Source organism: Tinamus guttatus, unplaced genomic scaffold, assembly GCF_059628265.1.
Source record: "Tinamus guttatus ecotype Peru unplaced genomic scaffold, ASM5962826v1 Tinamus_guttatus_pri_ptg000028l, whole genome shotgun sequence".
Taxonomy (NCBI): domain Eukaryota; kingdom Metazoa; phylum Chordata; class Aves; order Tinamiformes; family Tinamidae; genus Tinamus; species Tinamus guttatus.
In genome coordinates, this window is record NW_028288562.1 from 1,802,571 (window position 1) to 1,823,417 (window position 20,847).

Genomic DNA, 20,847 nt, shown 5'->3' on the forward strand with positions numbered 1-20,847 from the left:
TCATAGCCATCGTGCCAGGGTCCCCTTTCAAGGGCGCTGGCCGCCCGCCTTGTGTTTATGTTGTTAGCGCTCCGGGAGCAGGTGAGGGCAGCCCGGAACATGAGCGGCGCCGTGAAAAGGTGCCTCCGTGGGCGATCGCTGTTGTGGGTCAGAAGAAAGAGCTGGGGGCAAAAGGGACAGCGAAACCGGAGCTCGAAAGGAAAAGCGCCCGCCGAGTCCCCGAGGAGGCTCCGTGTCTCATTACCCTTGCAAATCCGCAAGGTAACGGTGCTGCGGCTGGAGGAGCCGGCAGGGATGGCCTGCTGGAGCCAGGAGGACACGGGATGGAGAGGCCTCCTCTGCTGCCTGCGGAAATGCCAAGACTTGGAGCTTTAAAGAGCAGTAGCACAAGGTCTCTTCACCAAGAGTTTTCGTGCCATGGCATTTCCCACCAGTTACTTCACATACTTCCTTCTCCAAGTGCTTGTCTCTGGCCTCTGGTGGTCTGCTTTCTTGAGGGCTACGTGCTCTGCAGTGGCTTCCCTGCTAGCATAAATGCAGCCACTGCTTTTTTTAATACGAGCTGTTTGGCAGGACTCTAGTCCATAAAAGTGATTTAGGATAACAACCGTAGTTTTTGTGTGTCCCACTTGATCAAAGAGGTTGAGACCCAGAGCTGTAGGTCCTGCTTTGCCTTCCCTAATCGATTCTTCACTCAGGGCCCAAGAGGGCTGCGCTTCAGGGCAAGGTCCCAGCATTACTAATGGGGATTTTGTGCCCCGGCAAGGTCTGCACAAGCAAATAGGCCCTTGAATGTTGCCAGTTTTGCCCTGGCCACTGAAGCTCCAAAAAATGGCTTTTTAAACCAGGGATGTCTTGTACAGTATTTTAGTAGGAAAAAAAAATGCTTGCTTAGTGCACTTTTTAAGTCATGTCTATCTGTATGATGCTATGCCCTGCCCACATTTTCCAACTTTTTTTCCTCTGTTTTTATTTTTTTATTTTAAATTCCAGACTTTGCTGAAGGAAATATTCACCATAAGGCGTTGCTGATCTCAGTGACCGTTTGCAGTATTCTTCTGGTGCTTATCATCATATTCTGCTATTTCAGGTAAATGAAGAGATGGCAAACATTCTTCCTAATATTCATCTTTCTTATGGACATCAGACTTTTAAAAATTTAAGGTGGAAGTTAAACGAAAAAAAAGAATTAAAAACAAAGCTGTAGTTTTGTTTTGGGAAACAAATGCATATTTTATTCATGTTGGTCTTAAGTATACCTGTGTGGTATATTTCATACAGTGTCTTTTGCCTGGTGTCCTAAAAAGCCTTTCAGGCAGAAGCAGAGATTTTTCTTTACTGAAGCTGAAAAATGTCACAAGGTGAAGTTTTTATAGGGCAAATAAACCTGGGGCTTCCAAATATCTTCACACAGTGAAGAAGTAATCCCCCAAAAGAGGGGGGAGCAGAAGAGTAAGTAAGTGTGGCTAGAATGTCGTCACAATCTACATACTGTATATTTAATTCCTCACATTTTTAATTAGTCCCAGATTCCATTATTGTACCTCCTCTTGCTCATAAAAGACCCACTGCATGCAGTGAGATAAAACAGGGTATTTACACTGTTTGTTTTAAGCATATTTTACTTCCTCAGAACAAAACTAAACAAATGCACTCCTTTTGCTGTGCAAACGTACATCAGATTGCTCCATCTTTGAGTTTTGTGGTCCAGAGTACCAAGCCATTTGGATGCTGAAAGCAGTTTGCTGAATACAAAACTCAACATACTGCTTAGCCAGCCCAACGCGTCCTGCGAGTAGGTCTGTTAAATGCAGCTCCCCTGTGCCCTGAACGGCAGGTACAAGAGGCAGGAGACGCGGCCGCGGTACAGCATCGGGCTGGAGCAGGACGAGACCTACATCCCGCCGGGAGAATCCCTGAAGGATCTCATCGAGCAGTCGCAGAGCTCTGGCAGCGGCTCCGGGCTCCCTCTCCTGGTAAGAGACAAATGTTCTTTGAATGCTGCGCTGAAAAGGCAGAGGTGAGGCCCGGGAGGAGGAAAAAATGAGACTTGCGTTTGAACATACAGATTGTTTAGGGTTTTCCTCCCCAGAAATGGCAAATATTTAAGCTGAAAAACAATTAAGAACTGGGGACTTCTATTTCACATAGACTAAGCCAAGAAAAGCTTGGCTTTTTTACTTGAGCGCTCAGTTCTTAGCTCAGATAACATGGGGTAAGTGCCTAGCTCAGATATCATAGCATAAATTCAGATTAATAGACCTCACACTGGGCTTTACCCCAGTGTAAAGGACAGCGTCTGGCCTGCAGTCCCATTTTCGTGCTTTTTATGTGCAACACACAATAGCATTTCAAACACCGACATGCAGTCTTTATAGAAAAGGAACTGTAATTCATCAAACCTGCAGCCTTTTTATGTGTGGGCTTCACTTTGCATTCAGAAGTCAAGAACAAATTATTTCCCTTGTACAGTGGTAATCTCGGAGGTTAAAGGCATTGGGAACAGAGTGCAGTTTATCATTATTTCTGAACCGACTCCAAGACCCCTGAGCTCACATGCAGAAGTTTTATATTCTGTAACGAAACGCTACTGTTCAACAGGGTTTTAGTTTTTGAGGGTTGTTAACGCTTCTTAGCAGTGAAGAAAAAAACAGACTCTTTAAAATATTGCCCCTGAAAGAAAAATAATTGATTTCATTTTCATTTTTCAGAGATTGTATGTGCCTTCTGTCCACCAAACCTGCTTATTTGTAGCATTCTTAGGCAACAAGCAGATGTTGTCCACTTTCCAAGTATTTAGGTACTATTTTTTTTCCATGCTAAAGATGAAATAATGGAGGAAATTTTGTAATTCCTTAAGATGAAGCCAAAAAAAAAGAGCAACTAGATAAAATTTGGCTTAACTAGTTCTAGAGGAATAAGTGATTAGGCTCACATTTAAATTAAGTGCTGGCTATTTTTTTTTAAATGAAGTTTTCTGATAGTAGCTAGTAGCCATAGCCACTGAGACAAGCTGAAGAATGGGCTCGGTGGCAAGGCCTGGGCATGGAGAATCCTTGGCCATTTATGTTTGTCGAGAGAGATTTTGTCAGTTGGAATAGAGGCTTTAGGAAAGCTCTGTGGTCTCCCATAACAGTGTCCCTGCAGCGGCCATGGAAAGGGAGGGATCCTGCCTGGGAGTGAGGACCCTTCCTAATGAGAGCTTCTGATTTACTAAACCAAGAGCCACCAGAAATGCATGGTTTGCTACCTATGGCCCAGGCCTGCAAGGAGTGTAGAGCAAAGTGCCCAGAAAAAAAATGCCCTAGCTCTTCTTGTGGAAGAGCTTTGACCATTGTTATTTCTTATTCCAGGAACGAAACATTCAATGTTATTACTTCAGGAAAGCAAGCCACAAATTTATTACAAAATGTCTGTTTATGATGAACAGTGATGTCTTTCCACTGTGCAGCACATTTATTCTAATGGGCAAATGTTACACCAAAAAAAACCCAAACATCAACCACGATGTTATCAATACCTTGGCACTCAGAAAGTAGGTTTTTTTCTCGAGCTGTTTGTACCCCTGGCAGAAAAGGAGAAAGTGGTTTCTGTGGTGCCTAGCAGCTTGGCTTGGTTGTGGAACACAGATCCTACCTTTTCACGGGTTTTTCTCGTTCCTCCTGCAAAGTATTTTGCTTTTTAGTGGGGTGCATCCCAGTGGGAGCCCCCAGATTCTCTTAGAAAGATGTTGCAGTGCAAAAAGGCTCGTTTGTGTGAATTTCCCCCATGTTGAGCAAGTGCATTTGGCTGAAAAACAGAGTGCAGAGAGACTTTGGCAGAAGTAGACATAGTTGGTAAGGGGGCAAGAGGGGGAAGCAAAGGGCCGTGAAACTTTACCTGGCTGTTCACAGAGCGCAAGCAGCAAAATACGGATTTGGAAGGAAATCAAAAAACACTCACTCTGAGTAACTCTCTCAGAGACATCGCTCAGCTTGCTTATCAAATCAGTTCGTCCAACAATTTTCATTAAGGACTGTGTTTAAAAAACGCAATCAGCTTATCAGCCCCCCAAAAGAGGTAAATTCCTTAAAAAATTATATATATAAATATATATATATATTCTTAGTAAATTGGTTGACCCATTCTGGCAAGAGGAAACCAGGTTAAGGCCCTTCACATAGTATTCTGCTGCCTGAAAACCTATAACAGAAATGTGTTTTTCATTTTCTTAATGTAATTTAATAAGGAACTTTTCATCATTAAGTATTGTAATTTCATGTACTTTATGATGCCATTACATATATTTGCACAAATTAAGTTATTTGATATAACCGCGTTATTGTTCAGGATGCATTTTTAAAATGGGCAAAATAGAAAGCAACAATGCTAAAATTGCATTAGCAAATGTTAAAGCAAAATTCCAATGTAATACAACAATTGTTCAATCACTATATGAGAGTATAAAGGAGAATAAATCAGTTTTAGAAATTAAGGCTAATCTCTGCTCTTGGCTTTCACTGATGTTAATCAAAAATAATGGCACTGAAGCCACCATCTTGGAAGCCTCATAATACATTGCTGAAAAAATGGGATCCTGTTTAAATGGAAGCAAACAAAAAAGAAGCTGGACTTTTGAAATAGTTTTACATAAATGTCACTGAATGTTATTCTCCTCTAGATATGAAACCCAGTAATTTATTTACAAGCTAAATGATAAGGGATCTCATCTGAATATGTCTTGATGCATCCGTGGGGCTGTGGCGCTCCTGCTCTGCGTCGCTGGCCTCTGCTTCCCGTGCTAGGGATGGCAGGGAAAATGGGGAGTTTCCACTGCACCTCCGTGAGACAGCGAGGGAAGCCAGAGCTTTTAACATCCGATTTTCGTTACCTCTTTTTGTCAGCCACAATTGCAAAAATACTTGTGATTACAAGGAACAAATACAGTTTCACGGGGATGCAGCGCAAACACGCTGCAAGAAAGTTCATGAGGGTCGTGCACACGTGGTGGCAAAACCCCCAATTCGCACTCATCCTGGTTCTGCCCATAGCCTGGGCCAGCCTAGGAGTTCCTAGAGAAAGAAGGAACTGTATTAGAGTCTGTCCAGTCACCCCCTTGGAAAACCCTGTAAAATCCTGTGGGTTGAACTGGCAAGGCCGAAGCAGAAGGAGGTGACATCTGAGCGTGCTGTTGAGCCATGATCCCTGGGGGGTTGTGTAGCAGCTCCCATGGGGATTTTCCCCTCCGGCCGCCTCTGGAAGCGCGTGTCCCGCCGCGTGCCCGGGCGGCTTCGGCTGCGCTTGCCCAAACCTTTTGTGGTCACAAGTTTATCCCCATCGGCTCATGCAGCCTTCTCCGTGTGGCCCCCATCCTGCCGTGGGATGGGTGTCTCCACAGCGCTGCAGATTACGTTGAGCTTCTCACACAGCTGCCCGAATACTTTGATAAAGTCACTGGAAAGCTCCGGTTTGAAGCTGCTTTTCCGTATCTTAGAGAAAAACAAGGTTTTTGATTAAAACCCTTTGCTGTGGGAAAGGGGAGCCGTCGTGTCGCACAGATCCGTGCTCAGCAGGGGCGTCGCGCTGAAAGGGGAGCAGGACGCGCCAAGGGGAGCGCGGACGGTGTCTGCGGGCAGAGCCTCACCGCACGCCCTGGGGTTTTGCAGGTGCAGAGGACCATAGCCAAGCAGATTCAGATGGTGAAGCAGATTGGAAAAGGCCGCTATGGAGAAGTCTGGATGGGAAAGTGGCGCGGAGAAAAAGTAGCTGTGAAAGTGTTTTTTACCACTGAGGAGGCCAGCTGGTTCAGAGAAACAGAGATCTACCAAACCGTCCTCATGAGGCATGAAAATATTCTCGGTGAGTGAAATTCAAGATAATTACCAGATAGCTGCAGGTTCCCTAAGCTTCTTTTGGTATTTGTTGTGCTCCGATGTCCTCTCCTGTGTACTCTGCTGCCCGAATTAGCCCATACAGCACCTTTCAAAGGAAAGATGTTTTAAGGATTCCTGTGCAGTTGAAGACCCCTGGCTTTGGAGGTTTCTCTTCCCAATTCTGCATGCAGAAGGGCACGTTTCATGCAGCAACACTGGCGTGGCTGCATGGAGGGCAGATAAAAGCAAGTGGATATAGGGCTAAAATAAAACCACCGCCGCGGCGGGCGGTCCGTTGGAGAGTCAGGAGAAGCATTAATGGGAAGATGTTTCCTTTGGGCAGGCTTCATTGCTGCGGACATTAAAGGCACGGGCTCTTGGACCCAGCTGTATCTCATCACGGACTACCACGAGAACGGCTCGCTCTACGACTACCTGAAGTCCACCACGCTGGACACCAAGGCCATGCTGAAGCTGGCCTACTCCTCGGTGAGCGGCCTGTGCCACCTGCACACGGAGATCTTCAGCACCCAGGGCAAGCCGGCCATCGCCCACCGGGACCTCAAGAGCAAGAACATCCTGGTCAAGAAGAACGGGACCTGCTGCATAGCAGACCTGGGCTTGGCGGTTAAATTCATTAGGTGAGTAGCCAAGCAGGCCCGAGGGAAGCAGACTGGTTGCTTACTGAGTGCATGTGTATGTGTGTATACCTACATGCATATATACACATACAAAGACATGTATGTATAAGCAATAGGTCTGCAGTAGCTGACAGCATTAGTTGTATTTGCCATAACCACTTTGGTTTCCATCAGCCGCCTCTGCACCGGCTGGGTGCTATTGCCACATGCCAAAGGGCCGTAGTGCTGGCAGGGGGGAAGCATCTCACCAAGCCTGCCCGTGAAGCCTGTCTCATCTCTCCATAATTCACTCACAGGTTATACGGAATAGTATTAATCACTGGCACATGCCGCAGACCGGGATTTATTGAAAAGCACCCCACTTGTGCTGTGTTTTGTTTCATTTCCTACAAATCAAATTGCTGAGGTACAGATTTGATTTTTGAAATGGCTTTTAAATTTGATTTTAAAAAATGGTTGTGTGTTTAAACAACTTAGAAGGACCAGAGAAGTAGAACTTGCTCGCTCCTGGGGTTCATAAAGAAGTCATTGCTGTCTGGCAGCTGTTTGCTCTCTTTGAAACGAGCTTGAGTTCCCAGGCCTGTTCCTGCTGGAGGTGTATGTTCAAAATCCTGTGGTATTTCTGAGTTCAGAAACATGGACATAAAGTGAAGGTTTTGGTCTCAGAGGTCAGCTTTGAAAGCATGGGTTCCCTAAAGTATAGGGAAAAAATGGTCTGTGCAGGATCTTGAACTGAAATTATTCAGAGTGTAAGTAAAGACAGTTTTATGTGCTCTTCGCACTCCTCAGTCAGGTGCCTTGGTGAGGCTTTGCCTTTATGAACCTGACCTTCCTCTGGGAGATGAGGACGAAATAATTTTACTTTGGGGAAGAAAAACAACTTGGAAATCTGCCCTTTGCTGTAAAAGTTTCAGGGAAGGCAGTTTGCCCTTTCCAGGTATACTTTGCCTGGCAAATACACACTAATACACGTCTTGGGTAGGAAATGAGAAGAACCAGAAACTACCAAGTGTTGCTCGTAAGAGCCGTCAGTATATATCTATGTATATGTGTGTGTATGTGTGTGTACTTACAAATATAAATACATGCACACACATAAATATAAAAATATTTTAATGGTAAATATATACGCATGTATTATACATATAGCAATATATAAAAATAAATAATATAGAAAATATATAAACATGCACACATGTATATCTACATACATGTGTATATGTATATCCACATATACATGCATATATACATATATATGTATGTACCAGCAGATGTGTATTACTGATTGGGGATGTGGCAGGACTTGTTTTACTTGCTTTTTACAAGTTTTACTCTTCTTTTTGGCTATTTCTGTAATGATAGGTGACCAGAATTTTACAAGAAGCTGTATGATTATTTGTGTGATTATTTTATCACATTTAAAATATTTAAGGTTTAGTGGAATCTCATTTAGTAAGAAAAAAAACAGGTCAGTTTGGTGTGCAGTGGGGTATTTTCTCCTGTTGGCTGTGCCCTGCCTCCCCTGGTCCACGTGTGAGACGTGACCCGTTGAGTTAGAGCTTCTCCACACTCAACTCCGCGCGTTTTTGCGCCGGGGTGTTGCAGGGCTGGGAGAGGCCGGCCAAAAGGCATGCCCCAAACTTGGCCCAACACCTTCTCCTTGCAGGTCTCGTTTGGTAGAGTTAAATTATGGCCCCCAGTTATTTAGTGTCCCCCATTAATTGTTAAGACTAAAGCATTAGGAGGCAGAGTGTGTTAAGGAAGCAGCATTTAATGAAGAGTTGATTGTTGTCACCAGCAGTTTAGCTTAATGGTAATGAAAGCTCCTGAGTGTTGCAGCATCCCTGGGGAGCCTCATCTCCAGTGCAGTTTTGCTCTTGAATGCTCAGGATGGCCCGGGGCAAGCGGGCCTTTCCAGAAGGGTAAGGAGCCTTTCCCTACAGGAGCCCTTCAATAAAGTCATGCCTTGCTTGGGACCTCGCTCCAGCCTGGATGGGGGCTGAATCTGCCAGTGCTCCCATCCAAGCTGCTTTCCTTTGGAGCTGCTTTATTGCATGCCTGGTGCCTCTTCTGCATTTTGTTACTTCATTTTTTTGTCTTCCAGTGACACCAACGAGGTCGACATTCCTCCCAACACGCGTGTCGGGACGAAGCGCTACATGCCCCCCGAGGTGCTGGACGAGAGCTTGAACAGAAACCACTTCCAGTCGTACATCATGGCCGACATGTACAGCTTCGGGCTCATCCTCTGGGAGATAGCGAGGAGATGCGTGTCGGGAGGTGAGTCGCAGACGCTCTCTCTCTGGTAGCGATGTCCCGGCTTTGAGTTGTGTCAGCAAATGCAGCTGAGGAGCTCAGTTTCCAGTCCCTGCTGCCCCCTGAGCGAGCGCTTTTGTTGCTCCAAACACACGTGGAGAAACCTCTTGCGCGAGGGAAGAGGGTGGTGGGGCCTGTCTTGCGTGCATGACAGGCACCTGCTGCTGTTCCTTTTCACCAGGAATAGTGGAGGAATACCAGCTGCCCTACCACGACCTCGTGCCCACCGACCCCTCGTACGAGGACATGCGGGAGATCGTCTGCATCAAGCGCCTTCGCCCGTCCTTCCCCAACCGATGGAGCAGCGATGAGGTACCTACCACCCTAACTCTGTATTGTAGGCCTGCAAGATACAGGGGATAAGAGCAAGAAAACGCTTTCCTGTGTAGGATCGGGATGTTTGCAGGGTGAGGGAGGCTCGGGACCCAGCCCACGTAACCGGGAGTTTCTAATGCAGCAAAGTCAGGCTTTGGGGATTGGCGGTGAGTGGTGGGTGCCCGACAGGCAAACTCGCCGACTTCTGTCGTGGCGCTGTGAAGAAGCCGTTGGTCAAGCTAACTGGTACAGTGTAATGTTATAATGGCTTTGGCAAGGGCAGGAGGCAGCTGCCGCTTGGGAATCGCGGTGTGCAGATAAATAAATATTCTGCAGTTAGGTAAAGGATTTCCATCCCATGAGCTGTAGGCCACTTGGGAATTCCAGGGAAAAATAAAACAACCTCCCCAGGAGACTCAAGACTTGCAGGAGTAGCCAGAGTGGGAGGGATTTAACCAGGTGTCATTCACCTTGTCCTGCCACTAATCAGAAGGGACTAGCTGGGACTTCCGGGCTAAAACCACTGCTGTGAGAAGCACGGCCTTCCCAAGGCCGGGAAAGCCGCGTGTTCCCGCTGTGCCCTTTCCCTGGGACCTGGTGAATTCCACCGCATTTCCAGGCTCTGTGCAAAGCCTCGGCTGTAGTGTCCGTGCGATTTGCTGCGAGCATTTGGGAGAGGGCAGGTAATAAGCGCCCTTGCCGAGCGGCCAGCGGACAGGAGGGGCAGGGGTGCCGCAGCCACCTGCCTCGCGGGCTCCGTTCGCGAGGGATCGGGATCGGCCGGGGCGGCGGGAGGCGGCGCGTCCCCCCACTGCGCTGCCCGCCGCGACGCGCTCTGGCCTTCGCCCCGCAGTGCCTGCGCCAGATGGGGAAGCTGATGCTGGAGTGCTGGGCGCACAGCCCCGCGTCGCGCCTCACCGCCCTGCGCGTCAAGAAGACACTCGCCAAGATGTCAGAGTCGCAGGACATCAAGCTCTGACGCGGCCCCGGCCAAAGCGCTGCCGCCACGGCCGCTCGCGGCCACCAGAGGCTCCACACGCCCCGGGCCGAGCGCCCCCCGCGCCGCCGCCGTGCGGAGCCCCCCGGAGAGCGGCCCTTGCAAGAACAGCGCCGGGAGGAGGCCTCTCCGCTGCCCCTTTACACGGGGACGTGCAGTTGTAGTAACTGCTCTGAGGTTACGCGCGTTGCTTTCCATGAAAGCCACTTATTATTATTTTATTATTATTATTGTTATTGTTATTATTATTATTTGGATTGTTCTAAAAGGAGATACCGCTTTAAATTTTATGAAAATAAAACGTTTTGGTTAGAAGTTAAAAGAGATGTATATTGTTACATTAAAAATGGGAAGAAACTGCGCCAAAAAGACGCAAGCCAAGGGACTTTTCCGTTTGTAGAGAGACTATTGCACTCGAGCATGAGCAGCAGAGGAGAGAGGTAGCCCGTGAGGCCCAGAGGAGCTCTGCTAGGAGCCGTGTTGAGCGCCGCCCGCTGCGGAGCCCGCTCTGTCTGCGGGGGTCACCGCGGAGCCAGGGCCCATGGGCTGCTGCTGTCAGAGCCACGGGCTGCCGAGTCCCAGTCGGCGGCCTCGCGCGGGGCAGCCCCTGTTTCGTTCAGGACACTCAGAAAACACAGGACAAACACGGCTCTGTTCAGCTCGCTTTTAATTTGACGTTTATTTCTTCCCGTAGCTGTTCCCTGCCCTGCTAGGAGGTGTCCCGGCTGTGGCTCCGGGATAACGAACCTGCAGCCCTTTCCCGAGTGCTCATCCATGCACTGCGGAGCGGGGGGAGCTGCCTGGAGGGAGCCGAGCTGCGAGGGGGCTGCACGGCCTGTGGCTCTGGGAGGTGCTGGGCCCAGTTTTGATGTAAGGTGCTGCAAATGCCACTCTGATCGTCAGCATTGAAATAACAGGCCGGCCGCGTTTATCCTCGGCATTTATGCACTGCTCTTCTCCCCTCTTTTTTGGACAAAACCGTTTTATTTGTGGCAGGTAGGTGAATATAACTGGAGTTCAGCTTGGGCGCTCCCTGAAGGTATTCCCCGTTGGAAAAAATGCAGTTGTTGTTTTACTTCCAAGAGAAAAAAATGTGCGAGGTTCAAGCAGCCCAGCAGGAGCTGGTGCTGATGGCAAGCGCTGCAATTCAAGTTGCATCAGAGGGCTCTCATTAATTAGAGGGCTTTTTTTGCAGTACCCCAAGAAGGTCAAGCAACAGGGAAAGAAAAATCTCTGCCAACCAACAGTCCCCTATGCCCAGGGGCTGTGATGGCCGGTGGTGAGAGGGGGAAAGCGCCGGCACCGGGAGCGCGTGGGGAGCGCTGCTCCCTGAGCCGCTCCGGCTGCTGCTGCTCCCAAACGACGGGATCCGAGATGGTACCGCCTGATAGGTCATGTTCAGTGTTCCTCCCCGTGTGTGTGGTATATATATATGAAAGAATATATATATATATATATTCGTTTGGGAGTCTGGAATCACTCTGGTATGTGGATTTAAGAGTAAGCTATTAGGGATGATAAAGCACTAAATAAAAACGTAATATTTATTTATGAAAATGCATAAATGACAAATCACTGCAACAGTGCTGTGTAGGGAAATAAATATATATATATATATGAGGAGACAGGTATCCAAGAAAACAGAGGGTCTGCAGTTACATAACTTGGTCTCCAGCCCTTCTCCTCTAAGCCTAAAAGGGCCAGATTGAGCCCTTGAACCTCCTCTCACTATAGGCAATGATACGATTAGAAACAAACTTCTCCGGCCAGACGAGGGGCCTAAATCCGGCTTGCCAGAGCACATCTGCAGCGCGGGGACGTGGGGCTGAGCCCCTGCTCCGCGCCCGCCCCTCGCAAGGCTGCGGCTGCAGCGCGTGCGGGCGCTCGCGCCGCCCCCGGGGGTTGTTTTGCCCCCTGGGCTCTCGGTGCCGGTCTGGGCTCCAGCAGTTCCACAGTACCTGGTGACGCGGGTGTCGGGGCCGGGATCCTCGCGGCTTCGGTGCCAGCAGGCTTGGAAATGCAGTTCTCACATGTGGCAACACTGAGGGAAGTTTAACTTAATGACTCACTGGCACAGCTCAGAGAGAGGGGAGAACATTTTTTTTGAAAAAAGGGAAAGAGAGAGATGCCATTAGCAACTGCTGTTCCTTCTCTAGCACAAATAAAGCTATTTCTTTTTAAGGAACAATGTAAAGACTAAGAAAACTCATTTGTGTTCTTTTTTGAGAACCAGTGCCTTATAAAACCTGTAAATACTGTAATTAGAAAAAAAAATTGGGGAGCAAACTGTTATGTTGTATTTGTTCAAATTGTATATGGCTGTTCTAACATTCCCCAAATAAAATTGTTTCCATCTCCCCATGAAAGAGATGACTTTCGCTTTTCATTTATTCCTCACGTGTCGGAGAACAACTGCTTTTGGGATTCCTTTCACAGTTTAATTTTGACCGTGCCTCATTCCTATACACAGCTTTTAAAGACTTTTCCCTTAGGGCAAATAAAGCTGCACGATGTTGCATAAGTTTCCAGTGGCGTTAAAAAAAGGAAAAATAAATAAAAATTAGCCCTTTCCCAACGCAGTGAGGACAGCGGCAGTGACTGGACGCTGGCGCTAATGGAGCCGTCACCGGCATTTTGGGGGAGATTCTGTGAATGTGCGCGAGCCGCCTGGGTGCACGCGCGCGTGCAAGGCCCCCCGGCCCAGCCGCCCCCTTGGCACCGCGCGTGCAGCCCCGGCGCCCCCGCGAGCTCCGCGCGCTCAGCACCGACACGAGAGCCCCTCGCTCCTCCCGAGGCTCCAGGAACGCAACGACAACGGAACACGGGGTGGGGGTGCTTTTTTTTTTTTTTTGCTTTTTTTTTTTCCAGTTGCTTATAAATATAATTTATTACCTGTTTAAAAATTCTTTCTTACACTTTGTACACGTCGTCAGGCCGACAGCATAAACGCAGGCATTTACAAAGAGAGGGAGGGAGGGAGGGAGGGATGGGGGGAACGCGGCCCGGCAGCGGCTCCGGAGAAGGGTTGCATAGATGACAGGGCGGGAGGGCAGCGGGGCGCGTGGGAGCCCGGGGGCAGCTCCTGCCCACGTGGCACCGGCTCCCCAGGACAGCGCCGGAGGCCGAAGCTCTGCTCCGCGGATCTGGCCTGGGGCGCGCGGACGTGCAGGGCCCGCGCGCGGTCGCGGCTGGGGGTTCTTCGTGTTTCCTTGTGGTCTTTTTTGCTTTACTGTCACGCAGGCAGAGCTGATCCAAGGGCTCCCACGTAAGGGGATTCCAGGGACAAGTACCAGGCAGAAAGGGTGGGCGAGCGAGGAGAGCGGCGCCAGCCGGACCCACCTCGCGGGCTCCTTTCTGCGGCCTGGACCCCAGTCCGGTTCTGGCTCCAGGCCCGTTCTCCCGCTGCCGCTTCCTGCCGAGCCGACCTCGCAGGGAGGCCGAAAGGCCCTCGCTCAGACACGTTACACGAGTGCCCTGGACACGAGACGGACAAAAACCTCACGGGTGTCACCTCGTTTAAAACTAACCTTGGTGCTGTGGGAACTACTTGGCTACAGATACAAGGGTCTAACGGTCCCCATCCCTCCCTTCCCCATGCCTCCCCCCGCCCCAAAAAACAAGAAAAAAAGGAGAACCGAAAATAAACTATTGCAGGTAGCAATACAAGACATTAGGACACTGTCCACAATGACGGGCTTACAGCATGTAAATACATTTATTCTATATGTAAGCAACAGAAATAGCGAGAAACCCAAGTGACAGACATGTTCTGCTCAGTCCGCAGCCCAGACTCCAACATGTCTCACGAGTGTCTGCATTTCTGCCAGGGATATGGAAAAAAGCCTCGGTCTCCCCGGATAACTGCCCTAAGAGACCCTAACTAACTGCCTCAAAACCTCCAAGATTCACCCCGAAAGCGCTCGCTCGGGTCCCGCACTGCTTGGCAGGGCGCAGGGGATCAGCCGCGATCGGAAAACTGAACAGAAACCAAGGGCGGAATTACCCTACGCACTGACCTCTGCAAGAACACAACACAAAAGAACTGAACAAAACCAGGTGAGGGGGCTGCCTCCCACAGCGATCCCCAGACGGGAACAAGGGCTTTCCTGGATGTCAGCGGATATGCCATATATATTTATAGAATATATATATATATTATTTATATCACTAGCAATCACCATGTACTGAAGAGATGGTGGGAGGGAGTGGGACTCATAACCAAAAGTGGACAACTAAAAGGTTAAGTTTTTATAAAAAATAATAATAACTGGAGGATAAGTAGCCTGCAGTCTTTTTTTTTTTTTTTTTTGTTTCCATAAATTTGCTGACCTGACCCAAAGCGTTACCCCAGCTCTCCAGAGCGGGTCTGCCTGCCGATACTGCTTGCCGTCGCCAAGCGCCGCCTCACGGAAAAGCCTCTCCTAGGAGCGCTTTCCCCGGGCCTCAAGGCAGGCCCTGGTTTCGGAGCGCTGCCCCACGAGATGGCAGCACGGACCAGCAGTCGCCGGGGAAGGGGCCTGCTCGCCTTCTACCACCTACAGAACAGGACTGGGAGCAAACCTGGTCGCCGCTCGCACTGCGCCCGTGCCGAGGGAGGCCGTGGCCACCGCAGCGGCTCCCGCCAGGCCTTGGCAGCCCTTTCCCAAGGAGGGAAACAGCCTTTTTCTGTCCTGGAACCAGAGAGTCTTGAGAAAAGTTACTCATCCTGAAGAGGCTTTGGGGAAAAGGGGCTGCAGAGCGCTGGCCAACCTCTGTCTCAGCGCCCTAAGGTTAAAAAAAAAACAGGATAGCGGCGTGTCAAAAGGCTCGTGTGTCTCAGCAGCTCCCCACGCGCCCTGGGGCTGACCGGGGAGCCCCAACACAGGGCCGAGAGGCAGGACCGGCGCGCGCTGCACTGCGCTGCGGCCGTGACGGGCAGCGCGCTCTGAGCTGCCCTCCCCGGCTGGCTGCTGCCATGAGGGCCGGCCGGGGCGCTCTGCCTGCGCCGCCCGGCCTCTAACGAACCCTGCAGCGGGGCCAGGGAGCTGAGCACGAGGGGGAAAACACCCCACGCCCGTGGAAATGGCAAGTGGGAAAAAGGTCAGATGAAGTTTTCCCTTCGTTTTGAACGCTGACATTTTCAAAGTTACCTTTAAAGGTACGGGCTTGCAAGCCGCCTTTGTAATAAAAATACAAAAAAAAAAGCAAAACTGAACAAAAACGCAAAAGAAACAAAACAGCTCCAGTCTCAGGAAGAAAGTGGTGGGCAAATACCTGTGTGGGCAACGCAAGAGCCAAAACCAGGGGATGCCTCTAAACCCGGTGCAAAACGGGAATGAAAACTCCTGGAAAACGACTGCCTTCGGTGCGGTGCAAGAGCCAGCCTCTCCACGGAGCAGCACATCAGCCACCTCTGCGGGGACTACCGGAAAAACGCCGGCCCTCGCGCGCCGCCGCCCCGTCCCCAGGCCGCCCCGGTGTGCGCACAGGGCCGCGGCGCGGCCGGAGCCCGCGGCGCCGCCGGGAGCCAGGGGTGTCCGCGCTGCGCCGGGGCCGCCGTGCCCGGGGCTCGGCCAGGACGGCGCCGGGCGGGAATCCCGTCGGGAACGGGAATGAGCCGCCCCGCTGCTGACAACATCAGACACAAAGTAAGAGTGGCAACAACAATAATAATAGCAATCATTATAATCCTTGCACTAGATACTAATTAGTAAATACTTATCAGAGGACAATCTCTCTTTTTCTGGCTTTCTTTTTTCCCCTACCCACTCAGAACTGCATATCCAGCCCGCCACATCCCCAAGGGATGGCAAGGGTGTTGGGCCGTGCGTGGCGGAGGAGCCTCCATCCTGCATTTCCCACCGTGCCGGAGCTGTTTTCCACATGGGCCTCCCTGCTCGGGGAGGCGGCGCTCGCTCCTGCCCCGCACGCTGGGTACCTGCTTTCCAGGGCCTCTGCCACTCTGCGCCCTTCTGTTTTACAAGTAGGTCTAGGAGACAGAGCAATGGCAGGAGGGTCGTTGTGAGATGCTCGATGTGCAGAAGCGGAGCCAGAGGCTGAAACCAAGACTCTGAACCAGCCATGACCCGCTGTCCAGAGCTCTGTCTGGAATGGCTTTGAGCAAAAAATATAGAGAGCCACGGACAGTCTCCTTACCCCTGTCCTGAATTTGATGTAAACAACGTCCATAGAAACTGGGATTGTTAAGAAAGTTTATCCATATATCTGGATAGCAATAAAAAGCGTTTCCTAGGAAACTGTAAAATCCTGTACCAAGCAGCGTACAGCCGAGCCGAGAGGAACGGTAGGCGGGTTTATATTTTCAAGGTACAACTTTGCATGGTTTCCTTCAGATCCTGTGATAACACCGTACAAGGAGACCGCGTGCGCCGGTCGGGGCTGTGGGTGTCTTGTTAGCTCGCCCGCCTCTCCGTGGTGCCGCTCGTGCAGCCCCAGGGCTGCCTCTCAGCAGGGGGTGACGGGGCACAGCCGTGCGCCTGCCCGGCCTCGCCGCGGCCGCGTCAGTAGCTCCCTTCTGCTGCCAGAGAAACGACGGTCTCGTGTCTTCCCATTTCTTCCAGGACTGCTGCCAGCATGCTCAGGTTGCCATCGGGGAAATTCTGGGCTTCCCACAGGTCCAGGATCACCCCAGTGGGGCTTGACTTGGTGGCAAAATAATTCAGATACCTGCAAGAAGCCAACGGGAGAGCGGGTTGGGTTTGTTGTGTCACACAACTTGGGCCAATTCGCACGAGTGCAGCGGCGGCCGCGCTCACCTGTCCAGCTTGAGCTTGTGGGCCAGCATCCTCCAGTCGTGGCCGCGGGTCTGCGGGGCGTCGAGGCTGCTGCAGAGCTTCTGGCGGATGGGCAGCGGGATGCTGAAGGCGCCGGGGCCCGCGAGCGTCGTGACGGCGCCCGGCCCGTCCCGCAGCGGGTACTCAACGCCGCTGGGCTCCTGGCGAGGGGAGGGAAGGGGGAAACACCGCAGGGCCATCACTCACTCACTCAGTGCATTTATGTTGTGTACAGTCAGGTGAGAAACATTTATAGGGTGAAGATTGCCCCAGCTGGGAAGCCCCGAGCCCAGCAGAATTCTATTAATTACTTGAAATAAAGGAAGATCAGGCACTTGGTACGGTTGAGCAAATTGCTACTACTGCCAGAGCTGAACTGGCTCTGCTGGGGGGAAACCAAGTCTCGCAAGGCTGGAGGCAGGATCCACACGCACGGAGAGCTGAGTGCTGAGCTGTTTTGTGCAGCACTGCTGGGGATGGGGCAGCAGATTGTGGCCTCTGCCGGATCACAGCACCAAGTGAGCAGAAGAGCTAGTGCAAAATGCTCCTCATTAAATCCCAACTGGTTTGCTCCTCTGTAAGCTGCTTTGTGTAAAACTAGGAAGGCCCTACAAAAAAAGCCCCAAACTGACTCAAAACTGGGCAGCGCTTGGTCTAAGCTGCCACCACAAGCCTCCAGGGGAGATACTGACAACAACAACTCCAGGCCCCTGTGCCCCCACACACCTCCCCACACACACAGCCTCGCCAAGGGCAGTGTTATTCCCTCCCTATAGTCATCCCTGCTGGATGGGATCGCAGCACAAGGCAGGAATATTATCCCATTCCCTCTGAATCTATTATCAGTTCCTATTACACACGAGCAGCTGAAGATAATTATAGTGTGCGCTTGCATTGCATTAAAGTTACTCTCAGTTCTTTCTCTTCCTTAGGTTAAATTAGCGATTACCTCAATGCAGCACTTATTCCAATAATTGTTTATGATACTTGTCTTACCATCTGTCTTTAATGTTGTGTTTTCCCCAGCTGGATATACAACTTTCCACCCAACAGCCGAGCAGATGTTCTGGGTAATGGCATGCACCGCCGGGGCCCTACAGCGCCAGGCGCTGCCTCCTGTCGCCTCCCTGTCCTTCCCAAAGAAGTTGGGCAGGTGCCCGGAGGGAACGTGCAGCAGCGCTGCCTACCTCGGCCACGGAGCAGTTGAGCTGAAAGATCTGCCCCTCGCCTTCGACCTGCCGCACGCAGAGCTTGCACACGAGCTCCAGGGTGCTCAGGCTGAACCTCTCCAGCGTGAAGGTGCAGTGGAGGTTCCGCTGACAGCCGCTCCAGATGTGGTAGAAGGGAATCTCCTGCAGGAGCAGAAGCAGAAAGATCAAGCGAGGCTTCCAAGCAGGCGCGGGCCCCGGTGTGAGCAGGCAGTGCTGCTTACCTGGTACTTGGCCAGCAGCTTGCTCTTCCAGAGCGAGTGGGCGACGTCGTGGATGGACAAGCGGAGGTTGTGGGTGCTCCCCTTGAAGTGCAAGGCCTTGGGCTCCTCCAGGAGCTGCCCGCCCATCTGCCGCTCCAGCTGCAGCACCTCCTGCAGGGCAGCAAGCACACGGGCACCGTGAGCGCGTGGGCCGCGACGAGCGCCCGCGTGAGCCTCGAGACGCCCGCGAACGCGCTGTGGCCAAGCACAGAGCCCAGGTGAGCCCGGCCCTGACGCATCCTGGAGCTGAAACCGTGTTTGTTTATCAGCCATTAGGAGAAAAGAAACATAATTAGGAAACCCTTTAGATTAAAGTTGTGCCAATGAATCAGTTCCAGCATCTTCCCAGTACCCCTAATTACCTCGTCAAGCCGTCTAAAAAGCAATCGATAGCAATTATCTGATTACTATAGATCTTCATTATGTCCAAATTAGCTCCTGGAATGGCTGGAGGAACATCGTGGCACCGCAGGAGCTAATTGCAGGTGGGGGGGGGTCCCTTGGTGCAGGGGGCTCGTGCACGGGCTGCCCCACATCCTTCTGCCTGCCTTGGGGGTCCAAATTCGAGACCCCTCTTCCCATAACTGCCTCATTCACTGCAGGCCCCTCTGGGCACTCACAGGAGACACTGGAGGAGCATTCAGTCTCCTCACCAACAGGGCACGAGCAAGAAATGGGCTTTACTGCACAGTGCCACTCTTCTCTGCAAGAGAGGAGACCAGACGATAAGTGGCTAAGAAGAAAATAACAAACACAGCCACTGCAGTGAGGATAAATATATGTATTTTGGGGGGGGAAACAGCTGTTTTACAGCACTAAGCAGGTTGCGGGGAGAAACACCCTGCAAGAGTGTGAGGTACATCTATATATAAATGTATATGTGGCTAACCAGGCAGGACTGAAGCAGCGGGGTTTATAGTTATTATTACAGCACGAATCTCTTTTTACAACAGACTAGGCTGGGCATGCAAGGGACAAAAAGCAAAGAAGAGGCTGGAGGTGGTGATCGCTGCCACCCTCGCCCTTCCCCAAGGTGACATGTGACCCCCAGCTCCGTGGGGCTGAGGGCTCCGCGTGCCGGAGCGGTGCCAGAGTGAAACAAACTATGCGCTCCCTTAGGCTCCAGCCGCGGATAAAGTCCCCAGCGTGGTGCTTTGAACTCCTCCCTCGAGCCTGTGTCTCCCCCAGGGCATTGGCTGCTGCTTCTCGTGGTCCCTCAGCCCTCGCACTGCTCCCTCATGCCGCTGCCCCAAGCGGGACTGGCCTCACCTCCACGTTCCCCGCGGTCTATTAGAAACAAGCCAGCAACTCTTGAGTAAGGTCTAATTTGATTCCCCCACTCTGACTGCATTAACTCCCCGTTCAAGGCCACTCGCAGTCACTTATTATTACCTCGGGCCTTGAGGAACCACGGAAAATTGCATTATGCAACGCGGGCACTCAAGAGCAGAGGCATAAAGTTGTTGTGAATTTTGAAGTGTTGCTACTCTGTCAGCACAAAGGGCCCTTTCCAATTTTCAAAGAGGAAAACTGGAGGAGGGAAAATAATGGTTCCTGAAACCCCGATAGCATCAGTGCCTTGACACAGGCAAGCCCCCACGCGCTGCACAGGAAAAAGCAGCCTGAACATGATACTCACTGCAACTCTCGCACTTCACTGTGCTCCTCCTATTCAGTCAGAGAGTTCCCGGTACTCGGTGACAAAGACAGCGCACGGGCTTTGTGCCACAAAGTGTTTGTGCTGAACATGTTTCGTGCCATTTACAATGCTGAAAGCCCCTGCTCCAAAACCCACAAACATCTCCCGTCCAGTGTGTGTGGGCTCGTGTCTGAATAGTTCCCAAATAAAGGGGATAAAAGAAAGCTGTGTTCAGCATGAGGATGACTCTGCTCCGAGTCAGGCCTGGAACTCTCTTTGCTGCAAAGATGCCTTCGGGAAGTTGCACTGATTATGAGTAAAGAAAAAAAAACTCTTAATTCCTGCATGTACAGTTGGAGTTACATATTTTATGAGTGCATCTATTATAGATACCATCTGTATAAATACACATTTAGAAAGAGAAATAGTGAGTATGTTTGTCTATTTATTTATCTAGACGCTGTGCACGCATGTATGTGTGGAGCACAGCTGAATTATACAGTGAGACTAAGGTGCACAGTTATAGAAAGCAACAGCTTTGGTTGATTTTAGTTGCAAATTTCCAGCACCAAAAAAAAAAAAAAAAACACACCCTGCACACGAAGAGGTGCAATAAAGCAATATGAAAGCAGGCAGTGATTAACAACCCAGAAGCTTCTTTTATCATTATCAACTATTTACCAAGAGGCATTTATATGTTTCCCCATCTCTGGGGAGCTGGCACTTAGCATTAAAAATACATGAATAACGAATGAAGCTGGGCTACCTTATGGCCTTTTAATAATGCAAAAATCTTAGGATCTAGGATATGATACAGGTAAACAAAAGAAAAAAAAAAAGGGG

General features: G+C 50.6%; 2 protein-coding genes across 3 annotated transcripts in view; one reads left to right on the top strand and one right to left on the bottom strand.

Annotated features, from left to right (window-relative positions):
* BMPR1B (bone morphogenetic protein receptor type 1B) overlaps nt 1-10,128 on the top strand; it is a 51,920-nt gene extending 41,792 nt beyond the window's left edge. The window contains exons 5-11 of the mRNA XM_088529508.1: nt 994-1,090; nt 1,838-1,976; nt 5,646-5,838; nt 6,196-6,493; nt 8,598-8,773; nt 8,991-9,121; nt 9,978-10,128. Coding sequence (XP_088385634.1) covers nt 994-1,090; nt 1,838-1,976; nt 5,646-5,838; nt 6,196-6,493; nt 8,598-8,773; nt 8,991-9,121; nt 9,978-10,103 — 1,160 coding nt within the window. The 3' untranslated portion in view covers nt 10,104-10,128. The remainder of the gene's footprint in view (nt 1-993; nt 1,091-1,837; nt 1,977-5,645; nt 5,839-6,195; nt 6,494-8,597; nt 8,774-8,990; nt 9,122-9,977) is intronic.
* Nucleotides 10,129-16,610: 6,482 nt separating this feature from the next.
* UNC5C (unc-5 netrin receptor C) overlaps nt 16,611-20,847 on the bottom strand; it is a 160,738-nt gene continuing 156,501 nt past the window's right edge. For both annotated transcript variants that reach the window (XM_088529405.1, XM_088529401.1), the window contains 4 exons: nt 18,327-18,476; nt 18,082-18,246; nt 16,877-17,055; nt 16,611-16,787 (listed from right to left, as the gene is read on the bottom strand). In XM_088529405.1, the coding sequence (XP_088385531.1) occupies nt 16,622-16,787; nt 16,877-17,055; nt 18,082-18,246; nt 18,327-18,476 (660 nt within the window). In that variant the 3' untranslated portion in view covers nt 16,611-16,621. The remainder of the gene's footprint in view (nt 16,788-16,876; nt 17,056-18,081; nt 18,247-18,326; nt 18,477-20,847) is intronic.